Below are 12,672 nucleotides of genomic sequence, written 5' to 3' on the forward strand. Positions count from 1 at the left end.
CCCTTGAAAACATTAAAAATAGTAATATTATTTAAATTAAACACTGAGTGAATTCAAATATTACCAAGCAGGGAGAAATAATTCAGTGTTTCTGATTCAGATGTTATGATGGATCCTGTCATCCTCTCTCTTACTGCTGATTCACTACATGACATTAAGGAGACATGTTCTTCATTTAACTTCTCAAATTACCTTTTATATCGAGTCCTTTTATTTTAAGCTTATTGATAACAACTAGCTAGCAAAGACTGTTACCCCAAATCTACTTTTTGAACATGTATTTAAAAGTGAATCGTTTGGGCTTAATTTTATTCTGTGTTCTCTCCTCCATGGCCTCTCAAAACGTTCAACAGTGTGTGTAGAAGCAAACACTGGGCTGCAGCTGGGACCATAGATAGCATAAAACTGTGTGTACTTATTGTTGATGTCACCGCCTGGTTTCTTCAAACATGGACATGGGTTTATATGGCGCCTTTCTAGTCCACCAACAATACTTTTTTACATTCCATGCTAAAATGTCCTCCACACCAAGACGTTGATGTTAGAGCTGCCATACAAGGCAGCATCATCTATCTTATTCCCACACGATGGCTGTGACTTCTGGAAGCAATGCACGGTTCAGTACGTTGTCCAAAGACACTGAAAGGCTGACTGGAAGAGGATTCAACTGCTGACCTTCCAATAAATTGACGACCTGCTCTATCTCTCTGCAACCACAGCCAATACAAATAAAACAACATATATGAGACTGGCTTTCACATCACATCGCCTGAACCAGTGATATCATTTGCCTCAGAGAAAAACTTTTTAAAAAAGTGAATTTGTGAGAGAAAGTGTGCATTTGTTTCTAACAGAGGACTTTCAGCAGGACAGGGGGAGATAAAAGAACACGGAACGCATCAGAAATCAAAAAGCTGTAAGGCGTTAACAAAGCTAAACTGTTTTTACAAAGATTCTAAACTTTTTACAGAGATGAAAATAATTACAATACTTGATTTCCTAATTATTTAAGGTCTAATATATCGGATGACTAATTCATAATATTTCAAAATGATATGTTGCTGTCCTACAATCCAAGAACAACTAAAAACCATGTTGTTTGATTGGACTCCTTATAAAGCACAAGTGTATTAGCGAAACACACGAGCAGTGTGTGAGACCCACCTCTGTTTGTTGCCGAATTGGACCAAGTCTTCCACGTCGAGGACTGAATTCACCAACTCTTTGTCAGTGCTCTTCTCTAAAAAGGCAAAAGAAAAGAAAAGGAGGCCTTTCATAAAAGGGGATAAAAGTTGCCTTTTACAAAAAGGTGTTATGCAATTGCCATGATAAACCCATCACTGCTTGCGAACAGCTGGAAAACAGCCAGATGTAACAATGCTTAGACTATGGTCAACCTACTGGTAGCTTCCAGAAGCATCAGTCACAGACGCACTTTACCTCTACCAAATGCACCAATCCACACTGAGTGAAACAAATGTGAGACAGCGCTCACCAAGTGTTTTATGCTTCTACAGGCAGGATATCTCACTTGCTGCTGCGGCTGGGGATATAACATCAATGAATGGATAAGTTTAATACTGTTGATATCTTGACATGGAGCCAACATGAAACCTATTGTGGCTCAGTAAGTGACCGCTGTCAGTCCCTGTGGTGAAGGCACGTTAGCATGCAGCTTCCCAGAGACCGGGGCTTTAAGACGTCTAAAGAAGACAAATCAGTGTGGATTCGAAGACAGAATGCTTACACGCCACTCAAACCTTGCTTTCAGTTGGGGTTCCTAGTAAGTGTAGGGCATGTAGCCTGTATTAGCAGCTTGCAGGGTTCCATTGTTGTTTCACTGATCTATACTGCATGTAAGCTTGCTCTACCAAGTATGAATATTGAACATTACCTTCCACGTTATTGTAGTAGACACATGATCTTGTGGAAACTTTGGCTCTGCACGAATGGACCTGAAAAACAAAGCAAAGCAAAAAGTATAGTGAAATCTGTAGAAGTGGTTTGGTTTTGTTAAGATATTAGCAACATGGACTCAAGGACTGCTGCATCAGCTCATTCATATAAACCCAGCAGTTACTTTTTTAGGATGCTTCCTTCTGATTTGATAAGAGAAAGATATTGTCCTGTTGGTGCTTAGAATTAACACGAATGAGTTTGAAAATATCGACAAGGAGCCGGGACAAGTTGGGGTCGTGCCTGCATCCTTCAGACACTTCAGCTGACTCAGCACTAACAGTACGCCCCTGACAATCTGAATGTTATCTAACAACATGGTGTTATGGTTTTCATACCTTAAGATGGTTACTCTGCTGTTTCATGACTTCAGGGTTGATACACAGCTGCTCTCTCGATCCCAGAACACACACCTTTGGCCTGAATCAGCAGAAACACACACATAATGGTGATATTGATGAATGGAACACACGAAGCTCATCTGTGGTGTACATCAGAAAAGTATGTACTATGAACATTCAGCTGTATGAGCAGTGACACTTTAGGTCACTGTCACATATTTAAAATGTGTTTAAAATAATAGTAGATCATCCAAATAACTACAGTAGTGGTGTTAGGGTTCCTTTTAAACTGGCTCTTAGCGAATTCTAAAAGTATAAAGGAATATGACCCACACCTGAAACCTTTACTTTTCTCATATTGTTCTTCGTAAATATATGTACAAATACATTACAAGGTATTCATTTGTTAATTAGCCCAATTTTCCCAAAGTTGAAAATATTTCTAACAAATCTTATTTGATAAAAAAGCCAAATAACTTATTTAAATAACCAGCATGAAATATCCCCTTCATATTTCCCGATTATCAGCAATATGAGGCCCTGTTTCAAACTTTCTGTACCCATTGTATCTGCTGACTTATGCTATCATTCAGGAATGTTTCAAATAATGACTCTCTGTAAAAAGTCTGGGGCAACAATATTAAGGCATCATGCTCCATTCAACATTATTATCTTATCTTTAATATCAAAATCCTATCCAAAACCTCATTTGCCCTCTAAACGTTGTTTCTGAAGTGAGCTGACCCCGACTAAAGAAGCATTCCACACATGTTGCATTAATCATGCATAAACAATATATTTCTAACATCTACTACTTTAGACAAATGGAATAGTTTACTTGTAGGAAGTATTCTTTAACTCCTTGATAACCTGAGCCAGCTGAGAGTGTGTCCTGGATGCGTAAATGATCTTGGGAACATCAGTGTAGTAGGCTGAGAAACAATAAAAACACAATCCATTATATTTCAGAGTCATGTCAGTTGCTGTATCTCTACATCAGTAACATGGAATGAGCTGCAGCAGGTGAGAGTATTCAGCATTCATCATATCCCCCAACCATTTTGTATCATATAAGATTTCAATGATTATAACTAGAGCAGTGCCCGTTAGGAACATGCTAGAGTGGGCGGGTTTAAAGTGAGTCTACGCAGCGTCTAGGGAGCAGTGTACAATAACTAACATCAAGTCCCATTACATTTGAACAACAGCTGAAGAAACATGTATTTAGATTAGACAGCCGCTTTAAATTGGTCTTTTATTCCTTATTAATCTTATTATTTATTTTAATAAGGTTAATAATAATTGATTTTATAGGTTTATTAAAGACCTTAAATTGGCCTTTTAATCTTGATATTTCTTTTTTTTCATTATTCTTTTACGATTGGTATATTCTTTTATAGGTTTTAATATTTTATTGTATTAAATAATGATGTCTTATCTCTCCATTTATTTCACAGAGGGATCATTATTTGTTGTATTTTCATTTTCTTATCACATGTTTTACATCCTTGGGTCCCTTGAACTGTAATATTATGTTTTTATGCTGCATGTGTGCAAAAAAGTTTTAACGTTTGACCTGAAGTTAATTTCTTGTTTTGTGTCTGTTTGTGATGTGTGCCATGTTGTGAGAGCACTCTGAGCTGCATCTGCTGTATGAAAACTGCTATACAAATGAAGCTTTCTTATTTCAGATCATTAAAGAAGAGCACAGGCAGTGGAACACTTGAACTACTTGATGTGATGGTGCCATGATCTGAACGTACTTGGTGTATCTCCGTCTGTGGCAGCCGTCCCCCAGGAGGACAGCGGGGTGTTGGAGAACATCTCCTCTCCTTTCAGCCTCTCTGTGATCTTGCGGGCAGAGATGGTGTCCTTGAAGCGCTCGCTCCAGGCCAGGGTGGCACAGAGCAGGCACAGAGTTTTACCGGTACCTGTCGGACTCTCCAGAACCCCATTGGCCTTCTGAGAGAGAGAAACATGTGTGCACTGGTTTTATCTCTGATGTTACCTGAGTCTGAACAATGGAGATGTTTCACAAACCAGAGGATTTGACTTCAGCAACATCATGTCAATCCACCAGGCAGCAATCTCAAACTTTGCATACGGCGTATGAATTATTGGATTCTTTTTAGGAGTAACACTATATTAAGGGTTAAGACAGAGAATGGAGAAGTACTTGTACTTGAGTAAAAGTAGAAGTACTCAGATCTTGTACTTGAGTAAAAGTAGAAGTACTCAGATCTTGTACTTGAGTAAAAGTAGAAGTAATCAGATCTTGTACTTGAGTAAAAGTAGAAGTACTCAGATCTTGTACTTCAGTAAAAGTAGAAGTACTCAGATGTTGTACTTGAGTAAAAGTAGAAGTACCAGAGTGTAGGAATACTCTGTTTCAGTAAAAGTCCTGCATTCAAGATGTTCAAGTAAAAGTAGAAAAGTATTCTCATCAAAATATAGTTAAAGTAACGACAGTAAAAGTAGTCATTGTGCAGATTGGTCCAGTTCAGAATAATAGATATGATATGTTTTATAATGATTGATCATGAAAGTGTTCTCAAAGCTGGTAAAGGTGCAGCTAGTTTGAATGACTTTGTATACTGCAGGGTAGCTTGTGAATTTACTCCAGGTGGAACTAAAGTCTGATTTAACACATGGTTATATTTCACATCATTCATCCATATCTGTAAAGTAACTAAAGGTATTAAATACATGTAGTGGAGTTAAAGTACACCATTGACCTTTGAATTGTAGTTGGGTAGAAGTACAAAGTATCAACAACTGTAAACACTAAAGTAAAGTACAAGTGTCTCAAAATGGTACTTAAGTGCAGTACTTGAGTCAATGTTACTTTAGTTTCCACCAGTGGCTAACGATCAGCCAGTGCAGATGAACAGGCAGCAGCATTAAAGACATTCGGACACACTAACCATACAGAGGACCAGAAGAAGCTCTCTCCATATTGAGAAAGAAGGACATTTTGTTAACTGCAACATGACCAGTACATGAATGTATGGATGATTCCTGTCCAGCTGAGAAACATCTCCCATCACAGTTCTTTCATTACCTCCTGAAGACACTCTATCACTTTGCTCATGTAGTCCTTCTGACAGTCATACGGAACAAATGGGAAGTTCACTGTCACTCCTTTCAGAGTGAGTGAAGTCATGGTCTACTAGCAGCAGCAGCAGAACCCGTAGTCACAAGTCTCAGTACTCCGGGTTAGCTTTCAAACACCTTTAAACTGTGTGAAAAAAGTTACAGATAATTCGACCTGCTTTAACCGCAGTGAGGAGTAGCAGGAACAACCGTTTACTTCAATGAGCTGCTGTGCTCGAGCTTGGCGCCAGATTTCCGCTTTCAGTAAAGCGCGCATGCGCACTGTAGCAATTTACCTCTGCTGCGTTCAAAGACTCACTGAAAAACCAACATTAAGGAAGTCACCCATGAACAATCTACAATACTGCTAACAGTTTCACCGAGGCAACTCTGTAAAGGGCATAGATGATATGAATTCGGATCTAGTCTTGGTTATAAATGCTTGGAAAACATCATTATAAGACGTGTCCAAGAATTTCGTGTCCAGGTGCAACTCTTTGTTTCAATGTGCCCTGCTTTTTGTTGTGCTGGAGCAGTATAGGTTAAAGGTCGCCATTATAATAATTACAGGTTGTTTCAGTGGCTAGATATGTATAACTTAAATAATGCAATTCATTAAGCTATTGATCAGATGAATTTTAAAGAGAACGTAATCAAAATGTGTTTCCATTCAAATATTACTTGGAAATATAACGTATCCAAAGTACCGGTACATTTGTGAAACATTGTGATGATGATGGTTACCTCAATACGGTACGGTTTGGAGGTATTTTGTATCATTTTCAAACTAGTCAATGTTGAACAATCAATTCAATCATTTGTTAGTTATATTAAAGGCTGGATTTCAAACCTCAGACCTATTTTTAGTTCTGACCACAAACGGCTTGTAGCACCGAGACAATGGCAAGCACTTACGTTCCAATCATTGAAGATTAACCTCTCATTCATTTTTTCAAAACATTTAAATTCTGTTTAAGAAGTAATTTTCACACATGATGATAACACAGTTCAACAGTTACATACAGAATCATTTATTCTCTCAGTGAAATACATTAATCATGAAATACAGGAGGAGGATGTTTGATCTTATGGCTCTCCAGAGCTGGGGAGAACAATCTTTTCTGGGTCGAAGTAGTACTCGCTTAACAGAGGAACACCCTCCTGCTCTCTCTGCAAGACCACACGCTCCGCCTCCCTCCTGGCCCACTCCCGCATGCTACACACACAAACACAAGAGAATACAACTTTAATAATTCTATACATTCATAACAATAATCCCCAGCTTGACTGCTGGGTGGTGGCTTTGGACTGAAGGCCACCAAAACATCTTAACAGCCTGAGTAATTAAGAAACAATGAGTGAGCTTTTATTGTGTGTAACATTACCCATGGTCTGGTAAATAGTGGATGAATGCTCCTCCAATAACAAGAGCCACTGAGATGCCGAAGAAGAAGCCCACTCTCATGTTCCACTCATCCACCACGGGGTCCCGGGAGAAGCCATGGTAGTCTGGATTCTGACAATTACATAAGAGAGGCATCACACACAGTACAGACATTCAGAATACATCATTCAACACTGCCTGTAAATATAAATAACACTTTTTAAAATATACCCTTGTGCAATTCACAGTTAATTTGATCCTCAATGTATTTACAATAGGGTGTTGTTTTTTGACTGAGTGTGTATTATTATGAATAAAGTGTGCATACTTAATATTTAGGTCTATTCTCCTCACTTTATCTGCTCTATACTTTTGCTGTTGTAGGAATGCAAATGTCCCCATTGTGGGATAATAGAGGAATTCTGATTTATTAAGTATCACCCCCTTTACTCTGATGGACCTAAACCTCTGCCACTTTTTTATATTTGACTTATCATCTCAACCAATATGATACGAGTTATGAAAGTGTGGTTTAAGCAAGAAGATCCAGCAGGTTCGTCAATATCCTCACAAAAACTGAGTCACATAGGAGTATTCCAAACCAGTACCATTTAGAGAAGGAGACAAGAACATCCTTTTGTATGTGTACGTGTATATTGTGTGTGTGTGTGTGTGTGTGTGTGTGTGTGTGTGTGTGTGTGTGTGTGTGTGTGGTGTGTGTGTGTGTGTGTGTGTGTGTGTGTGTGTGTGTGTGTGTGTGTGTGTGTGTGTGTGTGTGTGTGTGTGTGTGTGTGTGTGTGTGTGTGTGTGTGTGTGTGTGTGTGTGTGTGTGTGTGTGTGTGTGTGTGTGTGTGTGTGTGTGTGTGTGTGGTTGTATGTGTGTTTCCACTTTCTGCAGACTTGTTGGAGTGCAGACTTTAAGTGGGAATATTACACATAATCCATTGCAACATTATTGTGATAATGTAAAGTAAATTATTAATATTACAAGTAAAAACACCACATTTATTTATTAGACATCTTTCTTTCTACATTCCTGATGATTAAGTTTAAAGGTGTAGTGACGTTTAATATTCCGCACGGTGCGGTGCCCCCACCAAATAGAATCAAATTCTGTGGGAAACACTGTACTTTTTCTTTTGGTATTTAAAGTAGTTTCTAATGCTAAGACTTTTAAACTTTTACTAAAGAAAGGAAAATAACATTTTGAATGCAGAACTTTTACTTGTAACAAAGTACTTGTAAAATGTAGTATTGCTATTTTCACTTGAGTAAATAATCAGAATATTCTTACACCTCTGTATAGACAAGATAATGTGCTACATTGATATAAAACCATTAGTATATGATAGCACTTTTAGTTTCTTATGCACTTCATCAATCAGAAAAAGACATCCACAGTGTCTGTCAGAAACTAAAAGCAACATAGCTGAAGCCAGTGTAAAGTAACTGAGTACATTTACTCAAGTAATTTACTTTGTACTTCATCTCCACTACAATTAAGAGGTAAATCATGTACTTTTACTCCACTACATGTATTTAATACCTTTAGTTACTTTACAGATCTGGATGAATGATGTGAAATATAATCAAGTGTTAAATCAGACTTTAGTTCCACCTGGAGTAAACCCACAAGCTACCCTTTAGTATACAAAGTCATGCAAACTAGCTGCACCTTTACCAGCTTTGAGAACACTTTCATGATCAATCATTATAAAACATATCATATATATTATTCTGAAATGAACCAATCTGCACAATGAATACTTTTACTGTCGCTGCTTTCACTATATTTCAATGATAATACTTTTGTACTTTTACTACAGTAACATCTTGAGTGCACGACTAACACTTAATACAGAGTATTCCTACACTCTAGTACTTCTACTTTTACTCTAGTACAAGATCTGAGTACTTTTTTCACCTCTGGCTGAAGCTATCAGTGTGAGTGATCGACAGTGTGTGTAGCTCTGCTAGCTAATGTTGCTAGCTGCAGCTCGCTGTACCGGAGCAGTACCGTGTGAACTGGTGTGTTTCAGACTGACATCAGAACAGTGTCTGTGTCCGTGTGTCTGATGACATGAGCCCGGCTCGGTCACTGGGTCTCAGTGAGCTCCGGTACTGTCGGTACAACTGGGAGAACTCACCTTGACATACGGGCTGACCTCCCCGTGTCTGCTCTTCTCCTCCGGGGGGTGCAGCTCCGTCACTGAGGCCGCCCCGGCAGCACCACTGGGTTTCGACTGGGAGACGAATCGAGCCGGGGGATTACACAGTAACCGGGGCAAAGAGAGCCCAAGCCGAGGCAGTCGGGTCAACATTTCAACTGTTTGTGAAGGATATCGTTGACCCGGAAACGGAAACAAAAGCTTTGACCCCGCTTCTTCTAAGTTCCTCCAGGGTTATGGCTAGAAAGGATCCGTCTAATGTAAACATGACGTCACGTTCTCGTTCTAACTCTCGTTGTAATCGGAGCGGCTCGGTTGTAATCGGAGCGGCTCGAAACTATATTAAGTATGTAAATACTTGTTAGCGGTCTTGCTGTTGAAAGAAGAATGACAACACTGTAGATCAGCAACACTATGGTTTATTTTGTATTCACAGGCAAGTCAACGTTGTTGCAGTAAAAGTCCCAAGATAGCTCCTGGTGCAATAAAATGTATGTTGCATGTTACTGCTGTAGATGTGTTTACCTCTTTTATATCCCGTTGGGTAGTTTAATCTTCAGCAATGCATCATATTCTATAATACCATCATATATGTGTAGCTTTGTCTCTGTCGTATCTTTCAAAAGTAAAGTGAAACAGCTGTTTTCAGTTTTGTGATGATGCATTTTCCAGCTGATCCAAGAGGCTTTTTAAACACCTTACTTGGCTTAAGAGGGAGGGGAATTTTCTCAACACATAAAGGAAAACTTTATCCTTCAGTTTATCACAAACATTACATCAACACATTTGGAGATCCTAATTTGAATCCAGTCTGTAATTTGATATTAAGGTTTTAATAATGAAATGAGGTCATGAATCGAGTTCAAAGTTAAGATCCTCTTTATTATCCTATGTACAAAAATTAACATACAACATTAATATAACAGTAACGAATAAAACAAAATAACATTATGCAACTCTGATCTTCTTGCTGATACTTTTCAAAGTTACTTTTACATTTGCTCTACTTCTCCTGCTACTGTTTGCTCTGCTTTCAACTTCTCTTTCAACTCTGCTCTTTACTCCGCTTTCCCTGTTTCCTCTGTTCTCCTCTCCTCATCTTCTCCTCAGACTATCCTCCTTTTGCTGTATCCTCTCCTCTCCTCTGTTCTCCTCTCCTCATACTCTCCTCCTTTTGCTGTCTCCTCTCCTCTGTTCTCCTCATCTCCTCTCCTCCTCAGACTCTCCTCCTTTTGCTGTTAGATATTTAGACTGTAATGACAGCTTATGATATACTTTTTATAACTACATCAATCACATGCAATGGATTAAAAACGTTGTTTTACTTACCACCTCTTTACAGCTCCATTCATCTCCAAGCTTCCAACATTCACCTGGCGGTGGTGCCTTGGATGAAAACAACTTTTGATATGATACAATACAACAACAATAGTTTACACCTATCCACAGCAATAAGCACAATGAGAAGACTAATGGTCTCTTTTATACCAGTTTCTATTGGAGTGAAATGAACTGTGCCATGTCACATAGGATTGGAATGGATGATTGGCTGTGTTTTGTGAATATAGAGGAGATGGCAAAAGTAAATATACTTTGTTCTTACCTAAAGCATCTATCCTCCTCTTCGTACCCCTGCCTGCTCCTCCCGCATTAGACTCTGGGGACTTAGCTTTTAAAATCTTGTTCAAGCTGTCCACTCTGTAGTTGGATCTCATGACCTCAGCTTTATGACCCACCCGGCCTGAAAAAGGGTATCTACGATGGCTGGTACTGAGAGGTGTTATGGTCCTCTTCTGCCTTTTGTGTTTGGGGGGCGTGAAGGTGAGAGGAAGACTACTGTCATGTGGGGTGTGTTGCTTTACGTCCTCCAAAAGATCATTTAGTCTTGATATCACTGTACACATGAACGTCTCATCCTGTAGGTGGTATGTGTGCTCAGTAATTTCCCGCAATAAGGTCCCACACTGCTGTCGTTTCCTATCTCTTGAGGACTTTGAGTGGTTACCACTGCTCTGATTACAACGAGAGTTAGAACGACGTCTCTTCCCGCGTCCCGCCCACCCCGACCCTTTCCGATTACAGCCGAGCCGCTCCGATTACAACGAGAGTTAGAACGAGAACGTAACGTCATATTTACATTAGACGGATCCTTTCTAGCCATAACCTTCCTCCAGTGTGGCAATTTACCACCACCTAGAGGGAGTCGACGGTAATGCACCGTGAGGGGTTTTGTTGGAACTAGGGCCCCGTCTCAGGTCGACTATTTTATTTTCATTTCCTCGCTCCTCGGTCCTCAGTCTCACCGGAAGTTGATTTGTCTGCGCCATCTTGAGGGTTATGGCTAGAAAGGATCCGTCTTGTGTAAATATGACGTCAGGTTCTCGTTGTAACTCTCGTTGGAGCGGCTCGGAAACACATCTACAGCAGTAACATGATGCAACATACACATTAATGCAGCAGGATAATAGTAAAACACTGAAAGGGAACATTTTATTGCACCAGGAGCTATCTTAGTTTGGACTTTTACTGCGACAACGTTGACTTGACTGTGAATAAAAAATAAACCATAGTTTTGGTGATCTACAGTGTTGTCATTCTTCTTTGAACAGCAAGAACACCCTATTTCAACAATCAAACTCCCTGTCATTGACTTAATTAATAGATAGTTTAGCTTCTCACCATCATTTGCTGTGGCCCACTGATGTTAACGATCGTAACTGAAAGGCTGCCTGCCAAACGTAAACATTCAGCCACGTGACTTGCAAACTCTCACGAGAGTCTTATACAAGACGGATCCTTTCTAGCCATAACCCATCTTGAGTACCGTCCCATGGCTCTTATTTCTGCCGGAGTAGCAAGGAGCGAGGAGCGATAATGGAGGAGCGATAACCGAGGAACCACCAGACAATCCTCCGATGAAATCCTCAGATACTCGCCCCGCCCCCTTACTGTGTATCGATCACTGATTGGACGATGCAGCGCATGCACTGATCTGATGCTCACTGACATGAGAGCAGTTTCCCAGCGGAGTGAAGAAAATAAATGAAACTCACGCGAGTCACTCCTCAGTTTATATTGTGTTTTATTTCAATGAATGTATCATTTAGTTACAAATATGTGTTATATCTGAACAACAAAGTGGTCAAAAATCATTTAATTCATTTATTGGGAACATTTTCATGATCGCTTTTTTCGTTTTACATTTTCATTTATTGTCATTTCCATTCAGTCAGTCATAAAGTGCTATTACAATTTTAATGTGCAACATATCCACACAAAAAAATAAAGTGTGCAATCCAATGAATGTTAATCTAACTGGGTTTTGATAGATAATATATCTATTTTTCTTCTCTCAATTATTTTTATTTCTATTGTGCACTCTAATCAATATTAATCAAACTATTGTTCGTTTATACATTTTAAGAATGGCGTTTATCTTTTTTGAGAACGAGTTCTTATTTTATTTATTGGGGTCTACAACAGATGATACAAATGTTTGTGTCAGTAAATAGGCTTGTTTGAGACGAGCTAAGGCTCGCCTCGATCGCAGCCGGGGGAGGTCTCAAAAAGCTCGGCTGAAGTCGGACAGCGCGGGCCGTTCCTCAATCGCGAGGAAACTGGCTTCCAAGCCAATATTTCAAGGATACTACGTCATCGAGTGCCGCTGAAGGACTGTTCCAATCTCCAGCATACTTGGAATTCCACCGAGGCTGCGTCCTTGGTTTGGGGG

The 12,672-nt window shown here is 39.5% G+C and overlaps 2 protein-coding genes across 2 annotated transcripts in view; both read right to left on the bottom strand.

Moving 5' to 3' along the window:
* The window catches only part of rtel1 (regulator of telomere elongation helicase 1), an 86,529-nt gene extending 80,870 nt beyond the window's left edge, over positions 1-5,659 (bottom strand). The window contains exons 1-7 of the mRNA XM_079673766.1: positions 5,359-5,659; positions 4,061-4,259; positions 3,136-3,229; positions 2,295-2,376; positions 1,895-1,955; positions 1,165-1,240; positions 626-707 (exon numbers count right to left, since the gene is read on the bottom strand). Of these exons, the coding sequence (XP_079529892.1) occupies positions 626-707; positions 1,165-1,240; positions 1,895-1,955; positions 2,295-2,376; positions 3,136-3,229; positions 4,061-4,259; positions 5,359-5,460 (696 nt within the window). The 5' untranslated portion in view covers positions 5,461-5,659. The remainder of the gene's footprint in view (positions 1-625; positions 708-1,164; positions 1,241-1,894; positions 1,956-2,294; positions 2,377-3,135; positions 3,230-4,060; positions 4,260-5,358) is intronic.
* A 738-nt stretch (positions 5,660-6,397) lies between these two features.
* On the bottom strand, positions 6,398-9,190 carry ndufb11 (NADH:ubiquinone oxidoreductase subunit B11). The gene is made up of 3 exons (XM_079674288.1): positions 8,922-9,190; positions 6,776-6,906; positions 6,398-6,606 (listed from the first exon to the last, which is right to left on the bottom strand). The coding sequence occupies exons 1-3, from the start codon at positions 9,093-9,095 to the stop codon at positions 6,477-6,479; spliced, it is 435 nt and encodes a 144-aa protein (XP_079530414.1). The 5' UTR covers positions 9,096-9,190; the 3' UTR covers positions 6,398-6,476.
* Positions 9,191-12,672: the final 3,482 nt, after the last annotated feature.

This window comes from Notothenia rossii (assembly GCF_949606895.1).
Source record: "Notothenia rossii genome assembly, chromosome: 4".
Classification (NCBI taxonomy): domain Eukaryota; kingdom Metazoa; phylum Chordata; class Actinopteri; order Perciformes; family Nototheniidae; genus Notothenia; species Notothenia rossii.

What these genes read in the sequence shown, in the direction of transcription:
- ndufb11 (XM_079674288.1), bottom strand. Translation starts at nt 9,095, where the DNA reads ATGTTGACCCGACTGCCTCGGCTTGGGCTCTCTTTGCCCCGGTTACTG. An exon ending in AGGTCAGCCCGTATGTCAAG is followed by an intron (nt 6,907 to 8,921) that starts GTGAGTTCTCCC and finishes TGTAATTGTCAG; the next exon opens with AATCCAGACTACCATGGCTT. An exon ending in CACTATTTACCAGACCATGG is followed by an intron (nt 6,607 to 6,775) that starts GTAATGTTACAC and finishes TTGTGTGTGTAG; the next exon opens with CATGCGGGAGTGGGCCAGGA.